The 16595-nt window shown below is 40.4% G+C and overlaps 1 protein-coding gene and 1 pseudogene across 6 annotated transcripts in view; both read left to right on the forward strand.

The window, feature by feature from the left end:
- Positions 1-7521, forward strand: part of LOC119856294 — a 28144-nt pseudogene extending 20623 nt beyond the window's left edge.
- Positions 1-16595, forward strand: part of LOC119856274 (synuclein alpha interacting protein) — a 104755-nt gene that overhangs the window by 30109 nt on the left and 58051 nt on the right. For all 6 annotated transcript variants that reach the window (XM_038403630.2, XM_038403633.2, XM_038403631.2 and 3 more), the window contains one exon: positions 12190-12292. In XM_038403630.2, coding sequence (XP_038259558.1) covers positions 12236-12292 — 57 coding nt within the window. In that variant the 5' untranslated portion in view covers positions 12190-12235. Of the gene's footprint in view, positions 1-12189; positions 12293-16595 lie in introns of those variants that run through there.

Raw genomic sequence — 16595 nt, forward strand, 5'->3', positions numbered from 1 at the left:
GAACCCTTGGAGACATAGCTGTACCAATGTAAATTCGTAGTGTAGAACAGCCCTAAGTAAGTATGTAGAGTAACATACTACTCAGCATAAGTAACAGCATCAGGATCTTGCCCTTATGAGCATACTTTACACCCATTCCTTGCTTCTAGATATGCAAGTTTTATCCAGACTGAAAATTGTCTCTCACAGTAACCATTAAGACTATGTCTACACTGCACACTACTGGCAGCGGCCTATAGAATGTGTGTAGCTACACACCTAAGTGAAAATTAGTCTGCCCACACTGTGATGTGCAGTTACATGCGGCAGTGAAAGGCTCTGGCAGGAGGAGGCAGCAAGGAAAGACTCCAACAGTGGAGACCTGCCGGAGCCCTTCTCCATTGCTTCCCCTGCCAAAGTCTTTCCCTGCTGCTGGATCCTTTCCCTGTGGTGGGGGAAGACTCTGGCAGGGAGACACTACACTGCTAAAAATAGCAGTGTAGAGTGGGAAGGCTCTGCTTGGAGATGTAGAGAGCCATGAACAGAATGTACATACCATAAGGGTTCAGGCATTGTTTTACTCAGCTAAGCAGTGCCTCGCAGTCAACACTGGTATTTATGCCTGTGCTAGGGTTGTGGAGGATTTACCATGCAATGGGTGGGGTGGAAGCTTTGTATACCTGAGAAAGTCTTGAGGATTATGTGCATGCACACACTTTTCTTGACCTCCTTTGAGACCCCTTAGCGCAGCTTCTGTCTTTCTCCTCAGCAGCTGGATGGAACTCTTCGTAAACTTTTGCTGAAAGGGCCCACTGCTAGACAGCATAAAACAATCAAGGCCTGCCTGTCTTTTTTTTTTTTTTTTTTTTTTCCCCCTCTGCAGTCATTGCTAAACTCCCATTAATTTCAATAGAAGCAGAATCGTACCCAGAATTTTCCATTCTCTCTTTCCAGGCATGGTGTTTCTGCAGGCTCTTGTGGCTATAATTCAGTTTTTTTAAGTTCTGTTTTTTAAATAGCATCTCTTAATTGTTTGAACATCAGAGTGCTCTCTCCCATTCCTAGTCTCAGCCTATCCGTAAGATTTGTATAATGATTGTACTTGTGTGCTGATTAAAAGCAATGTTTTCACTCTGACTTGCTTCAGAAATAATATACCATTATAAATGGCTGCTGTGAACTTTTGAACTCAGGGAAACTTCTGAATAAATGTGATAAGGGATAAGGTAATCCTGGTCTCAGAATTCACTCCTCCAGTGAAGCCAATTACATCATTTTCAACCCAGTTCATTTTTCTTACAATACATTGTTCCTTCAAATTCACCCAAGGTCTTTAAAATACCCTTTTTTATTCTTTTGTATTTTGAATTTGACTGTGTAGATAATTCCCCTTGTACTATGTATTTTTCTTGGCTTGCTTAAAAGGGAGGGAAAAAAAAGTAAATAAAAGAAGCTAGTACAAGAGAGACGCTTAGTCAGTGAGAGAAAATCCAGACATTGCACTTGACAAGTAATAGAAACAATGTTATTTAACATAATTTTTTTTAAAAGAAAAAACCTTGTGAGATTCCCAAAACCCAGAAAGATGGGTTGAACAGTATGCTAGAGATTGCATTGTAGTACTACTATCCCTCATTAGACTTACTACTTTCAAAATAGTGTCACAGTATGTCAGGTTGTCATTTTATCTGAATGCGTGAAGCTGAAATGAAGTACTTTAGCTGCAAATCAACTGTCAATTTGAGTAACAACTTCTGAATTTTCATTCCCAGGCTGGTCTATTTAAATCTTTAATGATGAAACAGTCGTTTTCCCTTAGAGTTATTGAGGACAATGTAAATATAAATAAGTGTGCTGTATTTTTTTTCTGTGTAGTTTAATTCATCCCTACTGGGAAAATTAAACTGTAATACATATACATGGCATACAAATAGAGCTGCAAGCTATAATCATTTGTATTGTGATAGAACCCATAGTATTTAATCAGTATTGGGACCTCATTGTATTAAGCATTGTACCAATACTCTTTTTTATGATTATATACTTTTTATGTGTTGCACCCAAAACTCCAAGAGGACTTCAGTATGGCATTTAAAGCTATACTTGGACCTCCTACGAGTAAAGTTTTATACAGAGCCTCATCCAAAGCTTATTGGGAGTCTTACTATTGACTTCCCTGGGGTTTGGATTAGGACTCTGCAGCCCATGTTCCCCCTGTACTGTACTTTGCCCCCTCCCCCCCCCCAACACACTGTAGCAGTGCTTCTGGATATGTGCTTCAGGCTCAAGCAGCCGCATGACCGAGATTGCCATTAAAGGGCCAAATTCATCCTTAGTGGTACTCTGTTGAATCCAGTAGAGTTCCAGCAGGGATTAATTTGATCCAGAGTCCCAGATAATTTCTGACTGCTGCCAGAATTTACTGAAAATCTGCCTTCTGGAACAGTTTTAATTGGGTGCTCGGGTTTAAAGTCCATTCAGAATAGACTGAACAGAATAATTTTTACTGATACATTGGTTTGAAACTGAAGAAGCTTGGTTATCTTTTCTTAGCCCTTTGTAAGGGCAAGTCGACATTACAAAATAAAGTTGACCTAAGTTAGGTAGTTATTGCAGTGGTTCAGGTCACTCTATGTCCCCTCTGTCAGTGGTACGCATCCTTACGAGGAGCACTTCCACCTACTTAACTGTGTGGGGCATTGTGGGGCACTTGCAGCTGGAGCACACCCTGCCCTGGGGCTGGCAGCTGAAGCTCTCCTCCCATCCCCACTCAGGGGTCGACGGCCCCAGCTGTCAGCCCCATGTGGGGCTCACAAGTGGAGGCCCCCAGCCACCCAGAGGCCGACAACCAACTGATGATGTAACTCAGTGTCATAAATATAAAGGGAAGGGTAAACACCTTTAAATCCCTCCTGGCCAGAGGAAAAACCCCTTTCACCTGTAAAGGGTTAAGAAGTTAAGATAACCTCACTGGCACCTGACCAGAATGACCAATGAGGAGACAAGATACTTTCAAAGCTGGAGGCGGGGGGGGGGCGGGGGGGAACAAAGGGTCTCTCCCTCTGTGTGATGCTGTTGCTGGGACCAGAGCAGGAATGCAGGTCAGAACTCCTGTAAAGGGCTAATAAGCAATCTAGTTAGATATGTGTTAGATTCTGTTTTGTTTAAATGGCAGATAAAATAAGTTTTGCTGAATGGAATGTATATTTTTGTAACTTAAGGTTTTGCCTAGGGGGATTCTCTATGTTTTGAATCTGACTACTCTGTAAGGCATTTCTCTTCCTGATTTTACAGAGGTTTTTCTTTCACTTTTTCTTCAATTAAAATTCTTCTTTTAAGAACCTGATTGCTTTTTTCATTGTTCTTAAGATCCAAGGGTTTGAGTCTGTGTTCACCTATGCAAATTGGTGAGGATTTTTATCAAGCCTTCCCCAGGAAAGGAGGTTGTAGTGCTTGGGGGGGATATTTTTTGGGGGGGAGATGTTTGCAAGTGAGCACTTCCCCTGTTGTTTGTATAACACTTTGGTGGTGGCAGCTTTTAACCTAAGCTGGTAAGAAGAAGCTTAGGGGGTCTTTCATGCAGGTCCCCACATCTGCACCCTAGAGTTCAGAGTGGGGAAGGAACCTTGACACTCAGAGTCTACAGAGACACTGCATCGCCATAGCTACATCAACCTAAGTGTTACACCTTTTGCGGAGCTGGTGTTATTGGGTCAGAGTAGTGGGTGATTTACATCAGCGGGAGCAACATTGTAATGTTAATGTTTACAGAGTTAGGTCAACATAAGCTGCCTTACATCAACCTAACTCTGTAGTGTAGACCAGGCCTTAATATTAGTCATGAGATAAAGTTGTATGACACTCATCAGGTTTTAACCATTGCTTTCTAACACGCATTCATTTGTACTGTATACCCAGTATAAACCTTGTAAAATCTTCCACTATGTCTGTGAATCTTATTTATCTTAGAACTGCTGTACATATCTAATGCTCAAGAGAGGGCAATAAGTTTATTTTTGATCTCAGACCTATAATTATGTAAAGTAACAGTCTCTAATTAAAAACCAACTGGCATGGCATTCTAGATTTAGAGCATAAATCTTTAATATTAGCTTTTGCACGTGTGCACTTCAGAAAACCTAGCCTTTTGTCAACCAAAAGTTTGAGAAATGAGAAAGTTTGAGTTTTTATTTGACTGAAAGTTTAAGTAAATCCCCAAATACTCTAGCACAGTAGTTTTGAGATGTGGAAAGTAATTTACTGTTTATCCTTCAGCTGCGTTTCTTAAAATCATAACCCAAATGTATGTTAAAATGATGGCAAACCTCTTTTTAATTGTTCTTGTATCCATGAATAAATCTGTTAGCCATGATTATCAGTGATTTGTTGGTTTGTTTTGTCTTCAACAAAGGTCATTTCCCTCCCCCTTTTCCACCCCCTTCACTGCTCTTGGTTTTAGTCCTTCACTCAGAGCAGGGTTAGAGACCATTCTAGGCTGAGAAAGGCTGGATGAGAATCTTTTCTGAAGCAGCTCATTTCACCTATACGCTTGGCTCAAGGGAGCATTGCAGAGCACCTTTGCTCCAAGGCTTTTGCAGTTTGCCCAGAGTAGGAAACAAGAAACTGAACAATGTATCTGCTCCTCTTTTCTTTCTGCCTTCCCTTCCACTCCTCTTTTTCTTCATTCCATCAGTGTCTCTCTCTCGCCCACCCACCCACACCAACACACAGAATGCGTAAAGAAGAGTAAGATGCATGCAGTGGTAGGTCACATTAGACCAGGTCCTCTCAGAGGTCCAGAGAGTTCCCAGCCATTTCCAGCTTTTGAGGCCCCTTGCCATAATAAAAATAAAAAATGACGACACATGAAAACAAAATAAGGCGCCAAAAAAAGAGAGAGACATAATTTGAATATTTTTTTATTTAACAAATGCTTTTCTAGCCTTTATCTGTGCAAATGTACTAATTATTGAGGGAAAAATCTAGCTTTTGTGCAATGTCACAGTTGATATTAAGCATGGCGAGCCCATTCAAACACTCTTGTCCCATAGTTGAACGGTGATAGTTCTTTACCTGCTTCAACACGTTGAAGATTCATTCATCTGAAGTCACTGATGCAGGCAAACTGACAAAAATATGCAATGCAATTGTAATATTAGGAAACACCCCAGAAAGACCAAGTTCAAGTATTTCTTGAAGCAATTCCTTAAATTTGCAGCTCTAAGCTAAGAGGGTGTGTCACATTTTGGTCCAATAGGGATGCGCATAAAAACAAGTTGGAAAACTTATCAAATGCCAAAAAAGTAACAAGTGTCTAAATCTGAGGCCCCCTTTGAGCTTGAGGCCCAGGCCAAATGGCTCTCCTGCCCCCCCACCCCCCCGATTGGCCCTGCACTAGACATATCTGTGATTGGGACTTTCTGCCCCCTTGGAGTTTTGCTGTTGAAAGAGACTTATTTTTGCCATCCTTTTGCCATTTCTGATATATCAAAAAGGTAAACTGAAAGAATTATTTTATGCTTTTTTTTTACTTGGCATTATTATAATAATGTGTTTCTGCAGGACAATATTATCTACCACCACTTCTGTTTTACTTTTAAAAAAAAATCTTTTTCCTCTTAACTTCTTGTCCCCCCCTTGCCTCTCCACCCCCGACCGGAAGAATTTTTAAAAATGACTTGTTCAAGGATAACTTGGATGTCAAATTTGTTTTTCCAGCAAGAAAATATAGGTGTCTCAAATATAGGTGGGTTTTTTAAGCCACGTTACTATAACTGCACTTTTCCCAAAAAACAGAAAATGGCAGATACCAGGTTAAGGAGAGCCAGAAGAAAAGTATAACAAACTAGAGGCCACATCATCCATTTCTTCTGCTTTTTGGTGATGTTTAAAAGGAAATTGGAGCAGGATTCCAGTTTTCAGCTTCAGCCTCAGGAAACATGCAGTAGTTGGTCAGTGCACCCAAGATTTTTAAGTAATAGTTGTTTCTCCAGCAAGTAATAAATAAATAAATTTCACTTGTATTTTTGGTTGACAAAAGCTACCAGATAATAAAATTTCCCCCATTGCCTTTTTTCGTTTTACCATTTTATTATTAATTTCTCTCTGTCTCTGTCCTTAGCCTGTTTTTTTATTTTGTGTGTGTAGGCAACCAGATTTAAGTTCTGATAAATCAATTTTATTTGGGGGAAGTGTAGCAAAGAACAACCTAATATTTTGGAGAGGAGACAAAACGTTTCTCAGACCTGAACAGGAAGGGGAAGGTGATTTTTAGCAAAACTGCATAACCCCTAAATTATTTGATATTTAGCATTCATTACAATACAGTGTATGTGAGAGATTATTTTATTTATTATGTATTTTGCAAGTGTCATATTTCCATCTTCTTTAGTTAAATTAATATCCTTGTGCTTTCTCACAGTAGTAGTGCCCATAAAATGATAAAAACACCCATTGGGCACATACATACGGAGTGCTGTGGTTTGTGAGTGGGGTTTGTTTTTTTTTTTTTTTTCTTTTTTCAGTATTGCATTCTATCCACAGGCTGGAGTAATATGTATGTGAACCAACTCACCAGACAGATTAAATTTTTACAGGAAGTCTTGAAGTCCAAAACCTTTCTAAAGAGCAAAATACATTTCAGAAGACTGACCAGTTAAAAAAAACATGGAACTTTCTGCTGTCATATCAGAGATGATCACTTGCTTGCTCATCTGATTGCTATGAGCTTGGTTGGAAACATTGTTAATCTGTTGTATCAGGAGGTGCATCACTGGACATTAGTGAATGTCACCGTACTTATTTTCAGCATTGTATTTGTTCATCTTGCTAAGAAATTGGTGGTAAATGTTATGAAGATTGTTTACACCTCCTGTGGTATGTTGGATTCACCTGGCTGCAAAGTTCTCCTGTTCGCAGAAGCACTGACTATGACTCTTGCCATATGATTCACAGTATATATAGCATTGCTCTGTTGTGTTAAACTGTATCAAGTAATCTACCCCTGAGTGACACTCCAAGCATGGACCAGTACAAATGTTGTTGGTCATTGTTTTTGCTATTTGGGTTGCTGGTATTGCAGTTTGTTGCCCAGTTCTAGCACATAAGAAAAGAATGCATAGCTGACTGCAGGAAACAAAACTTACTAGTGTTTCAGTGATTTTCTTTATGCAGAATAAGGTCAAGTACAGAAATAAAAACTAGAGTTGTTTTTTTCCTATGGGAAAATATTTGTGATGCTTTTTGACTTTCTTCCCTTGATAGTTTTTAGTTTTCTGTTTTAAAATAGCCCTTCTGCTCTGAAACCATGAGAAGGCAACATATGGTGGCATTTGGATTGGGAATGATGCTGCAGAGACTGATGTCCTCAGTGCACTTAAAGTTGTATCATTGATGTTTCTTGTTTTTGCATTCTGGGTTTCTCACTTTATCCTCATTTATTACCAAAAAGACCTAGACTCCTGTTGTTTTATGCCAATGATCCTCACAGTTTCTGTCTTCAGGTTATTCATAACTCTATCGGTTCTTATCTTCTTAAATTGAATAATTACAATTGAGGGTAAAGCTGCTGTCTTTCTGTTGTCCAAATAAAAGCAAATCAGTCTGCTGTACCAAAAACTGCTGTGGCTTTTCCATACACTTAATAACAGAAATCAATTTATTTCTGAAGGCCAACAAAATTATCAAATAGTTTTCATCACTGTAAAATGCTTCTTTCCAATAAACTTTTTGGATACACTGCAATCCAAAGAGGGATGGATTTTAAAAGTCAAATAAAGAAAAACTGGAATAATGTTAATAATTGAAGCAAAACTCTGGTAAAACACACTTTTGGTAGTACATTTTGCTGCAGTATAAGGATATTGTAACTGTAGACACTTGTTTATACCTGTTTGTGTGAACCCAATCTGTTATGTGACTGTCTTCAATTTTATATCTTGTAATTTATTTATTGCATATTTAGTCTATGTTACCTCACCGGGGCAGGTCTGTGTCTGGTTCAGATGGGGCACAGTCTTCTAGGCAGTTGCAGCTGGATTTGGGAATTTTTTGTCACCACTTCATTGCCAGATGGGTAGAGCCATTCCTTGGTAAACACATTTCAGAATTCATTGGTCTTCCATCCTAATATGTGCATTCCAAGAAGGCCATCGAAATCTTAACAGTGCTAATGGAGGTAGTTGCTGAATTCGGCTTCAAATAGCCTCATTTCTGATCTTGTCCTGATGCTTAATATGGACCAAAAGAAGAAGACAACAAGAATTAAAACGTCCCTCTTCCATTTTAAGAGGGGCAGGAACTTCTGGAAGAGCCATCTTCCTTCAACCAAGAAGAGATTCAGTTCACAATCCATAAGCTGAAATCTCAGTTTGTGACATTTCACCTAAATTGTTGAAGACCAGTGAGAATATTATTGTACCATGGCTGCATAGGCTCTTCCAGATCATCTGGCACACTTATTTTATCCCCAATGACTAGTGTTACTTTGCCTCTGTTCAAAAAGGATGATATGTCTGAGTGTAACAACTAGAGATGCATTAGGCTATTAGTGATCCCAGGGATCTTCACTTCTGGTCTAGTGTCTCAAATCAACGATCCACTTTTGTGACAAAGACTGGGATACTCAATGTAGCTTTATACCTGGTTTGTTCCATTGTTGACCAGATCTTTACCTTGAGACAGATTTTTGAGGAGATAGTGGTTCTCAAACTTTTGTACTGGTGACCCCTTTCACATGCAAGCCTTTGAGTGCGACCCCTCATTATAAATTAAAAACACTTTTTTATATATTTAACACCATTATAAATGCTGGAAGCAAAATGGGGTTTGAGGTGGAGGCTGACAGCTTGCAATCCCCAGTTTGAGAACCCCTGAGATAGCTGAATTTAATAAGACATTCACAACACTTTGTATAGGTTTCTGTCAGGCCTTTTATTTAGTGCATTGAGTTAGTTTGTGGGATCTGATGAGGCAACCCAGCATCCCTGGGAAGATAATGTCACTGATAGAATGGAAAACTGAGTTTAAATCAATTACAAATCTTTTCTATGTCAAATATACCACATGCTTTCCTATCTACATGGAGTTTGGCAATGCTGTGTTCTGTCGTCATTGTTCAATACCGGCATTGATTGGTTGATGGATATGCATGAGGAGGCATTGTTCGGTGGCATTGAGCTCAACAGCATTCTTCTTTGAGATTTTGAATACGCTGATGACATTGTCTTATTGGCTCAGTTTGGCTCTCAGCTGCTGTGATTCACCAATCTGTTCAGGCAAAAAGCAGTGCACTTTGGTCTCATCATATGGCTAAAACTAATCCCTGGCCATTACTATCAAGCAGCCCCCAGCTCCAGATGATAACCAGCTCAATATGAATCTGCATGGACATTGAGTTGGTGGCAACTGTCAAATACTTAAGTCATGTCATAGACAGTACAGGAAAATGCTTGAAAGATGTGGACACTTATACAGCAGAAGCTGCTGCCATAATTTGGGCTATTCCGTAGCCTGCTTGGGGACTTCATGACATTGAGCCTGTTATGAAGCTGCATATCTATAGAACCACATTTATACCGACTCAGTTGCATGGTAGTAAAATGTGGGTGTGGAGGAAGTGAACTGACATTTTTGATGCTCATTTTTTTATTGTTACTAATGGTGTGTGTGTGTGTTAATGGGATGAAAAATGGGTGTAGATAAGTAATGTAAAATGAGCCACCCCTACTTCATGTAACATTCCCTCTTCTCTCAGCTTTCCCCACCAATAGATGTTTTAGCTCTAACACACACTGCCTTTCATCCCTCATTATGGCCTATGTCCAGAGGCATCAGTTGGTGCAGAATAAAGGACAGTGCACTGTCACACTGTCCTTGGAACAGTCTGGGAGCTGTGACTCAGAGACTCATAATCTCCATCCCTCTTCCGCTCTTGTTTTGTGGAAGGAGTGAACTGCATTAGGTCTGCACTCAGAGATGTGTATGCTGTCAAATGTGCCATTATAACAGTGTCACTGGGCACGTTGTGGGGGGCAGAGTCAAGGTTCTGCCACTTCCTGCCCTATTCTGCCTACCACCAGTGTAGTGTTTGGTACATCGCAGTTCTGCAGAACCTGCTTCTGCACCTGCATAGCTTCCCATAATGCAAGTTACTGGCATAGGGATGCCTTGCAAAATTTGGCCACATGTAAGTTGGTACATTTAGTGAATGCCAAATTGATGTACAAAATGGAGCAGGAAATTTTTCTCATTTTATGCTTGCAAGAGTAGTTTGGTTGTTAATGATACAGTTTGACTAAAATATCTACAACTAAATATTTTGCCATGACTAAGCCATAATTTCCCTCCAAATGTACAATGTAACAGCCATAACAAATATACTGCAGTCTTATGTGCCCATTAATGAACAAACAGGTGGAAAACTCTGAAGACCTGATCACGTCACCCTTACTCGCACTGACTGGTATCTTACTATGTGAGTGCACTTTAAGCATCAATTTTGGTATTCAGCAAGTGAACAAAATGAGTGCAATTATTCTGCCCAATAGTTTCCTATATACGCCACCTTCTGCTCCCTCATATAAAGAAGATATGGCTTGTTTTGTATTATTTTCCCATTTTACACCCATCTCCCTCCCATTGTCCCATTATATGTAACCCAACCCACCAACTAATTCACAAGTGAATTTATTCCAGAGTCTGTCACAGAAGTTGTCTCAATTTTGTATTTTGCTCCTTGAACACAAAGTTTTAGTTGAGGTAGAACCTGTTTTGCGTAAGTGGAAAAAACATGTAAGATTTGTATGTTTTCAAACAGCTGTCTGTAGATTGCTGTGAGGGAGAAATATATTAATACCTTGAGTGTGGTGGGGGTGAGAGGAAACACCTTCTTTGAATTTCCATAGAAAACCTGATACTAAATGATCCTATATTTGCAGTAATTTGATGAGAATCATACATTCAGCTTTTCAAGCTTAAAAACTGTTTTGAATACATTTCTCATTTCTACTTTTTATAACGTTTCAAGAGCAGCTGTTTTAAGATCAATTTTTAGTTTGTGGAGGTCAGTGTATAGGAGATTAACGACTACAATTTTGTATGCCAATGAATATAACACCTGCAGAATAGGGGTTTTTTGGGTTTTTTTTTTAATTTGCTAGAACATTGCTAACCAAATGTTATTGATGCATACAATGATTCTGTTTAGACCAGCACAGCTTAATTTCCATTATTTGTAAATATATTGTTTACCAATTGTCAGATTGATGAACTGGGGCTGGTATATTTTTTTGCTTCAAGCTTTTCATTTGTCACACACAAGTGCTGGCAGAGTGAATTTGCTGCCGTAATAATGCTTAGCACTTAGTGCTTTGCATCTTAATTGTTATTGTTGTTAATGCATTATCATATTTCTTTGTCAGCTAACTTAAATATTTTCCTTTTTTCAGTGTTGTACTTGTCTTCGGTCAGGATGTATGCCTTTGACAAGTTGGAAAATGATTTGGTTAGAATTAAGACAATTATGAGTACTTTATAATCCTAACCCCTATGGGATGTGTGATCTCTGATTCATGCAGATTTGCACATCTTATGTTCTTTCTTTGCTCATGCAGAGTTTTTTTAACCTATTTTTTTCCTTTGAGGAACTAGTAAGGAACCCCAAGGATTGGTGCCTATAGGTATAGTTCAGTTCTTCTCACGGTCACCATTTGGGGGAATGAGTATCACCATGGTATTCTGGGTGACAGAAAGGAAGTCCTCCACCTCCTTGATATTGTCTTTTGCCTTTCCCACTGAGGATGGGGGTGCTCTGCACCTTGCAGGATCAAGCATCTAGTGGGCTGTTACTGTTTAAGGATTTGATCCTGCAACTGACTCTGTATGCACAGCCTCTTTGATTTCAGTGGGGCTTTGCATGGGGAGAGGGTGTCTGTGAGTGTACAACAAGTTGCAGGATTGGAGTCTGTCGCATCCTGTTCACATTCAAGGTGGCTGTCCTGCTGTATTAGCTGAAATGGGCACAAGCACGTGCACAAAAAACCCCATGATGCCTGCCCAGAGCAGACAAATTAAATGAAAGGTATTTGGAAGGGTACTTCAATTCCAGTCCAGCTTAAATACTTTTTCAGTAATGTGGTGACCATGTGAAAACATTTTAAAGGTTTTTAGATTCTTTAATATATATTGCCTCATTTTCTGTATTTTTAATAGGACTTTACTGCTGTACTGACTCACCCAAAATGTGCATAGAAGAATAATGGAAGCCCCTGAATACCTTGATTTGGATGAAATAGATTTTAGCGATGATATATCTGTAAGTATAAATATTTTTTGTTTGTTTAGAGAGAGAGGATTTAAGTGGCTCGATTTCTAGCATAAGACACACATCTCATTGTCATTAGAGGCCAAAGTAGGCTTTTACCTCATGCAGAGGCTACCTATTTTGCTTCAAGTATATATGAACTGAATTCAGGTGTACAGAAAAAATTAACAATGTCCCCATGTGCTAGAATGAAAATCAGATTTTTTTTCCAAGGGAAACATAAATCGCTGAAAGTAGAGTTTGGGGCCCGCACTTTGTCTGCATTAGTAAAGATGATCTGCAAATCAAATTAATACATTTATTTTACTCGTGCTGAACTGCCTTTAGTGATTCTTTGGGTGAATTACCCATCAAGTGATTACCTACAATCACCAAAAGAATAGTTTTAAAAGAATTGAAAATAGTGCCATATGCTATCCCCTTCCCTCATCACGAGTTTATTTGTGTAACTTGCTACTCTGCCACATAGGCCAGCTCCAGGCTTCAGCAAGTTTCATTAATAGTTTGCAATTTGATATGTTTTGAGGTCTTATAGTACAGCTAGAGCCAGCAGGACTTCCAGGGAGTCTAAAGGAAGCATGGTTCTGTTACACCCTTCTCTCCTCATCCGTTACTAATGGGCTAATGCCCCCCACCTAGGTATGGAATTCAGAGGCAGTCCAATGTTACTTTTGGAGGCTCCAGGACTAAGCTCCATCCTTGAGCTGAGGATGCCGGATTTTCTGCCTCCAGAGGTGGACCAAGTTGGCGGTTTAGTTTCTCCTGAATGTTTTGATTTTAAATCTTTATTTGTATTCATTTTCATGCAATTGTAGTTTATAATTTTCCTCTTCCTCCTCCTGTGCATTGGGTAAATAGCAGCATGGTGATTTCAACCACCTGGATCTGCTACTGCAGCATCTCCCCTGCTGGGATCCTCTGCCCTTACTCAGACATGGCAGAGCTAGCCTGCAAATACTTGACTTAAATCTAATGAGGTATTCCTTATGTGAGGCAGCACTTACAACAGCTACAAAGGGTGAATTATACCCTGTCTCTTCCCAGCCAGCCAACACACTTGCTCTGCCAGAGTACAGGGCTCAGAGTTGGACCGGCATGTCTGGTCTCCACCTTGCCCAGAGGGGAGACAGCTCCAATCAGGGGTTTCTTAGTTTTTCAGGGAGAGAGTCTAAGAATGAGGAGGAAGCTAACTGCAAAAGACTTGTGCTGGGCAAGGGGAAAAAAACCCTAGAAAGGATCCAGAATCATTCCCCCCGCCCTGTGGATACTGAAGTGCTCCCTTTGTTCCTTGGGGAAAGAAGCCAGGCTCCTACACAGCTCCCACTGTGATTCAGAGAATTTTCATGATATTCAGGGATAAATCCTGAAAACCCTGAGAGACCCAAAATGGATAAAGCAAATGTGTCCTTCACAAGGCAGTAATTTAATATTTTTAATGAACATCAGGGTTTATACCTGTGACCGGGTATATCGCAATACCCCTTATTCTTTGCCTTCTTCTGCAGAGGGATTGTTTACTAGGGCTTTTCTATACAGAAGCTCTTGTAGTGCTCTGTATTGTGCTCATGGCCCCATCCCTGCCCTGCAGCATGTCTGGGCATGCAGAGAAGCCTGTTCCTCCTGTGGAGCCCTGCTTAGTATGCAACCTAATGGGAATTGGGCCTGTCTGGCTTTCAGCCCAAAGTCCCTTACTCTGCTAGGGAAAGGGACAGACTCAGATTTCAGTAATGGGAATTGTGCCATAACTTGTACCATAAGATCATTAGCCGTAAACTTTTGCTGTGCCATGAAAAGGGGCTCAGGCTCCGGAAAGGGTCTCTCTCTCCACCTTTCCCTCACTCTGCATGCTGGCTCCTAACCCTTACGTTCTCTTCAGACAGTCAGTGACCAGATCAGGAGCACTCGAGGATTTCACTCCTCATGAAGCCATATCGTAATGGTATTACAGGGGGTAAAAGGACTGAGAAATACAGGGCTGAAGGATTGTGGGATAGCATTGGTGGAATCTCTGGACGTGAACTGGGCGACCCAGGCTTCAGCTATGTCCACACTGCAAAATGACAGGATTTGGACCCAAGTCCCACTGGGACTTGGGCTCAGCCCACCCCATCCTACCCCACCGCTAGGTGGCTCCTAGGACCAGGGTCCTGAGGGTTTGCTAACCCAAGTCAGAAGGTTTATATGGTAAGTGGGATTGGGCTTATACCCATGTCTGACACCAGGTTTACAATGAAGTATTGGGGTACTGGTACTTCCAGTCGAGGTATGTGTTCTAGTACCCCTCCACTACTGTTTGGTCCCCATGCCGAGTTAGAGTGTGTGTACTACCTCCCACCTGTAAACAGCAAGAGGAAGGAGTACCACACATGCATCATAGAAAAACAAAACAAAATTCTCAGCATGACAAAGACAAAAGAGCATTTGTGTGCGAATGCTTATAATTCCTGAAGACTCTTCCTTCTGAACAACCCTCTGCACCCAGAGTCTGAAGTGGCAGGCCGTAGTCATAGCAAGGCACAGGTCGCACATTACACACTTATACCCATACATAGACAACATGTCAATTGTACCTTGTATGGAGAAACAGAATCATTCATAACTGGACAGCAGCTGGAAAGGATTCATAGCTACCCGTTCTTCAAAATCAGGAAGAGCTTTTGATCCCAGTGCAGAGAATTGATCACGCAGAGATCAAAATAAATAATGGCTCTGTCTGTAATGTTACCATAATGACAAAGATTTGCAAAGATCCAAAACTTCGTTGTATCATTCATTTCTTGAGGGGCCATCAGTAGCCAGTTATCTCCAGTGACTAGGGTTGCTGGTGCCATGCATCAGTTCCATCCCGAGTGGATTTCTTAAAATGTACCTGCTTAAACATTTCTTAAAATGTTTCTTCAGAGGATGTAGAACTGTGCACTTGATGCACTGACTCCTTCATTCAGACTGGGAAAACCTACACTTAACTCCCTGAGTGTTGGAAAAGAAGTTGATCATGGATTCTTCATTAACCTCTAATCAAGTCTGGTGGTCAGACAGAATTCTACCGGGATATTTCATTCATTGATCTGGTCAAATTTATATTTCAGGGGTAAGGGGAAAGCTCATTAGGGGCAGGGTCTGCCTCTTTGTGTAGTGCCAACCACAATGGGGCACTGACCTCTAGATGTTTGTGATACAAATATTATAATAATCCCAAAATTTGGTGCTCTCAGCTATGCTAGAGTTTCTCCAGGAGATTTGGGTGGAGCCCTACAACCAAGCCCCTTAGAAATGTGGGTAGCAGCCTTAGCAGTATTTTGCAGCCAGGCACATGGAATCCTCTATTTGACTATGAGGTGCCATGTTTAATCACAATGACAAACTAGACAAGCCTATGGCTGGCCTTTCTAGTTGTCATTACCTCTGAAAGGCAAGTTTTGGAATTAGTTCCTATATCTATACAAAAAACACAGTGCTGTTGCCATGTGCAAAAGTTTATTCTTGTAGCTTCAGAAACTCTTTCTGTTCAAGGTAAGTTCCTCTTTCCACAGTTCCTGGAAAATAGTCCTCCTATCATTTTGTTGTAATCCTTGAAAGGTTGTGGCATGTGTGGGCATTCCTATCGCTCCAAACACACATCTCAAATATATGGTATATATACACCAATTGTACCCTATTCATCTCATTCCATCTGAAATGCAAAGGCCTTATTGCCTCAAAGTTGCTGCAGGCAAGATATAAAAATTCTGTACCAATTAGCATGCTAGGTACGTGGGAAACTAAAGGGGAAAAGTGTATGGGCCTCATCTGAGGAAGGTTTGTAAAATAAGCTTCTATTCCTCTGAAGAGACATCCTTTGGTAGGAAGAAGCTACTGGATTGGTTCCCACGTAACTTGTTAGTTTATAAAGCTGTTGCTTTATAAGGGGGAGCTTCCATTCCTACTATTACTCGACTATAATAATTAAATTCTGCTCATCCCTCCCTCTTTCTGGGATTCACTGCTTGCTTCTTCCTATGAGTAATGAGTGAGGAGAGAAGCTTTGCAAATGAATGAGAAATTTCTTAGCTAATAATTTTCTTTCTGTTAGTAGCTTTTCTCCAAATTCAGCCCACCCCCGTAGCCTGATAATGACCAGAATAGAAGTTGAAGCTTTTCTCTAAAAGGAGACTGTGGTCTTGTCTACACTAACAATTAGTCTGTGCAAGCTGTAGTCTGAATCTACCCTGCACTAGCCTACTGCAGTCTAATTGTCCATGTAGACCTTGCTGGTGCACATTAACAGTTCATTAGCACACTTTGATCTAGACGA

The sequence above is a fragment of the Dermochelys coriacea genome, chromosome 5, assembly GCF_009764565.3.
Source record: "Dermochelys coriacea isolate rDerCor1 chromosome 5, rDerCor1.pri.v4, whole genome shotgun sequence".
In the NCBI taxonomy this organism is placed as follows: Eukaryota; Metazoa; Chordata; order Testudines; family Dermochelyidae; genus Dermochelys; species Dermochelys coriacea.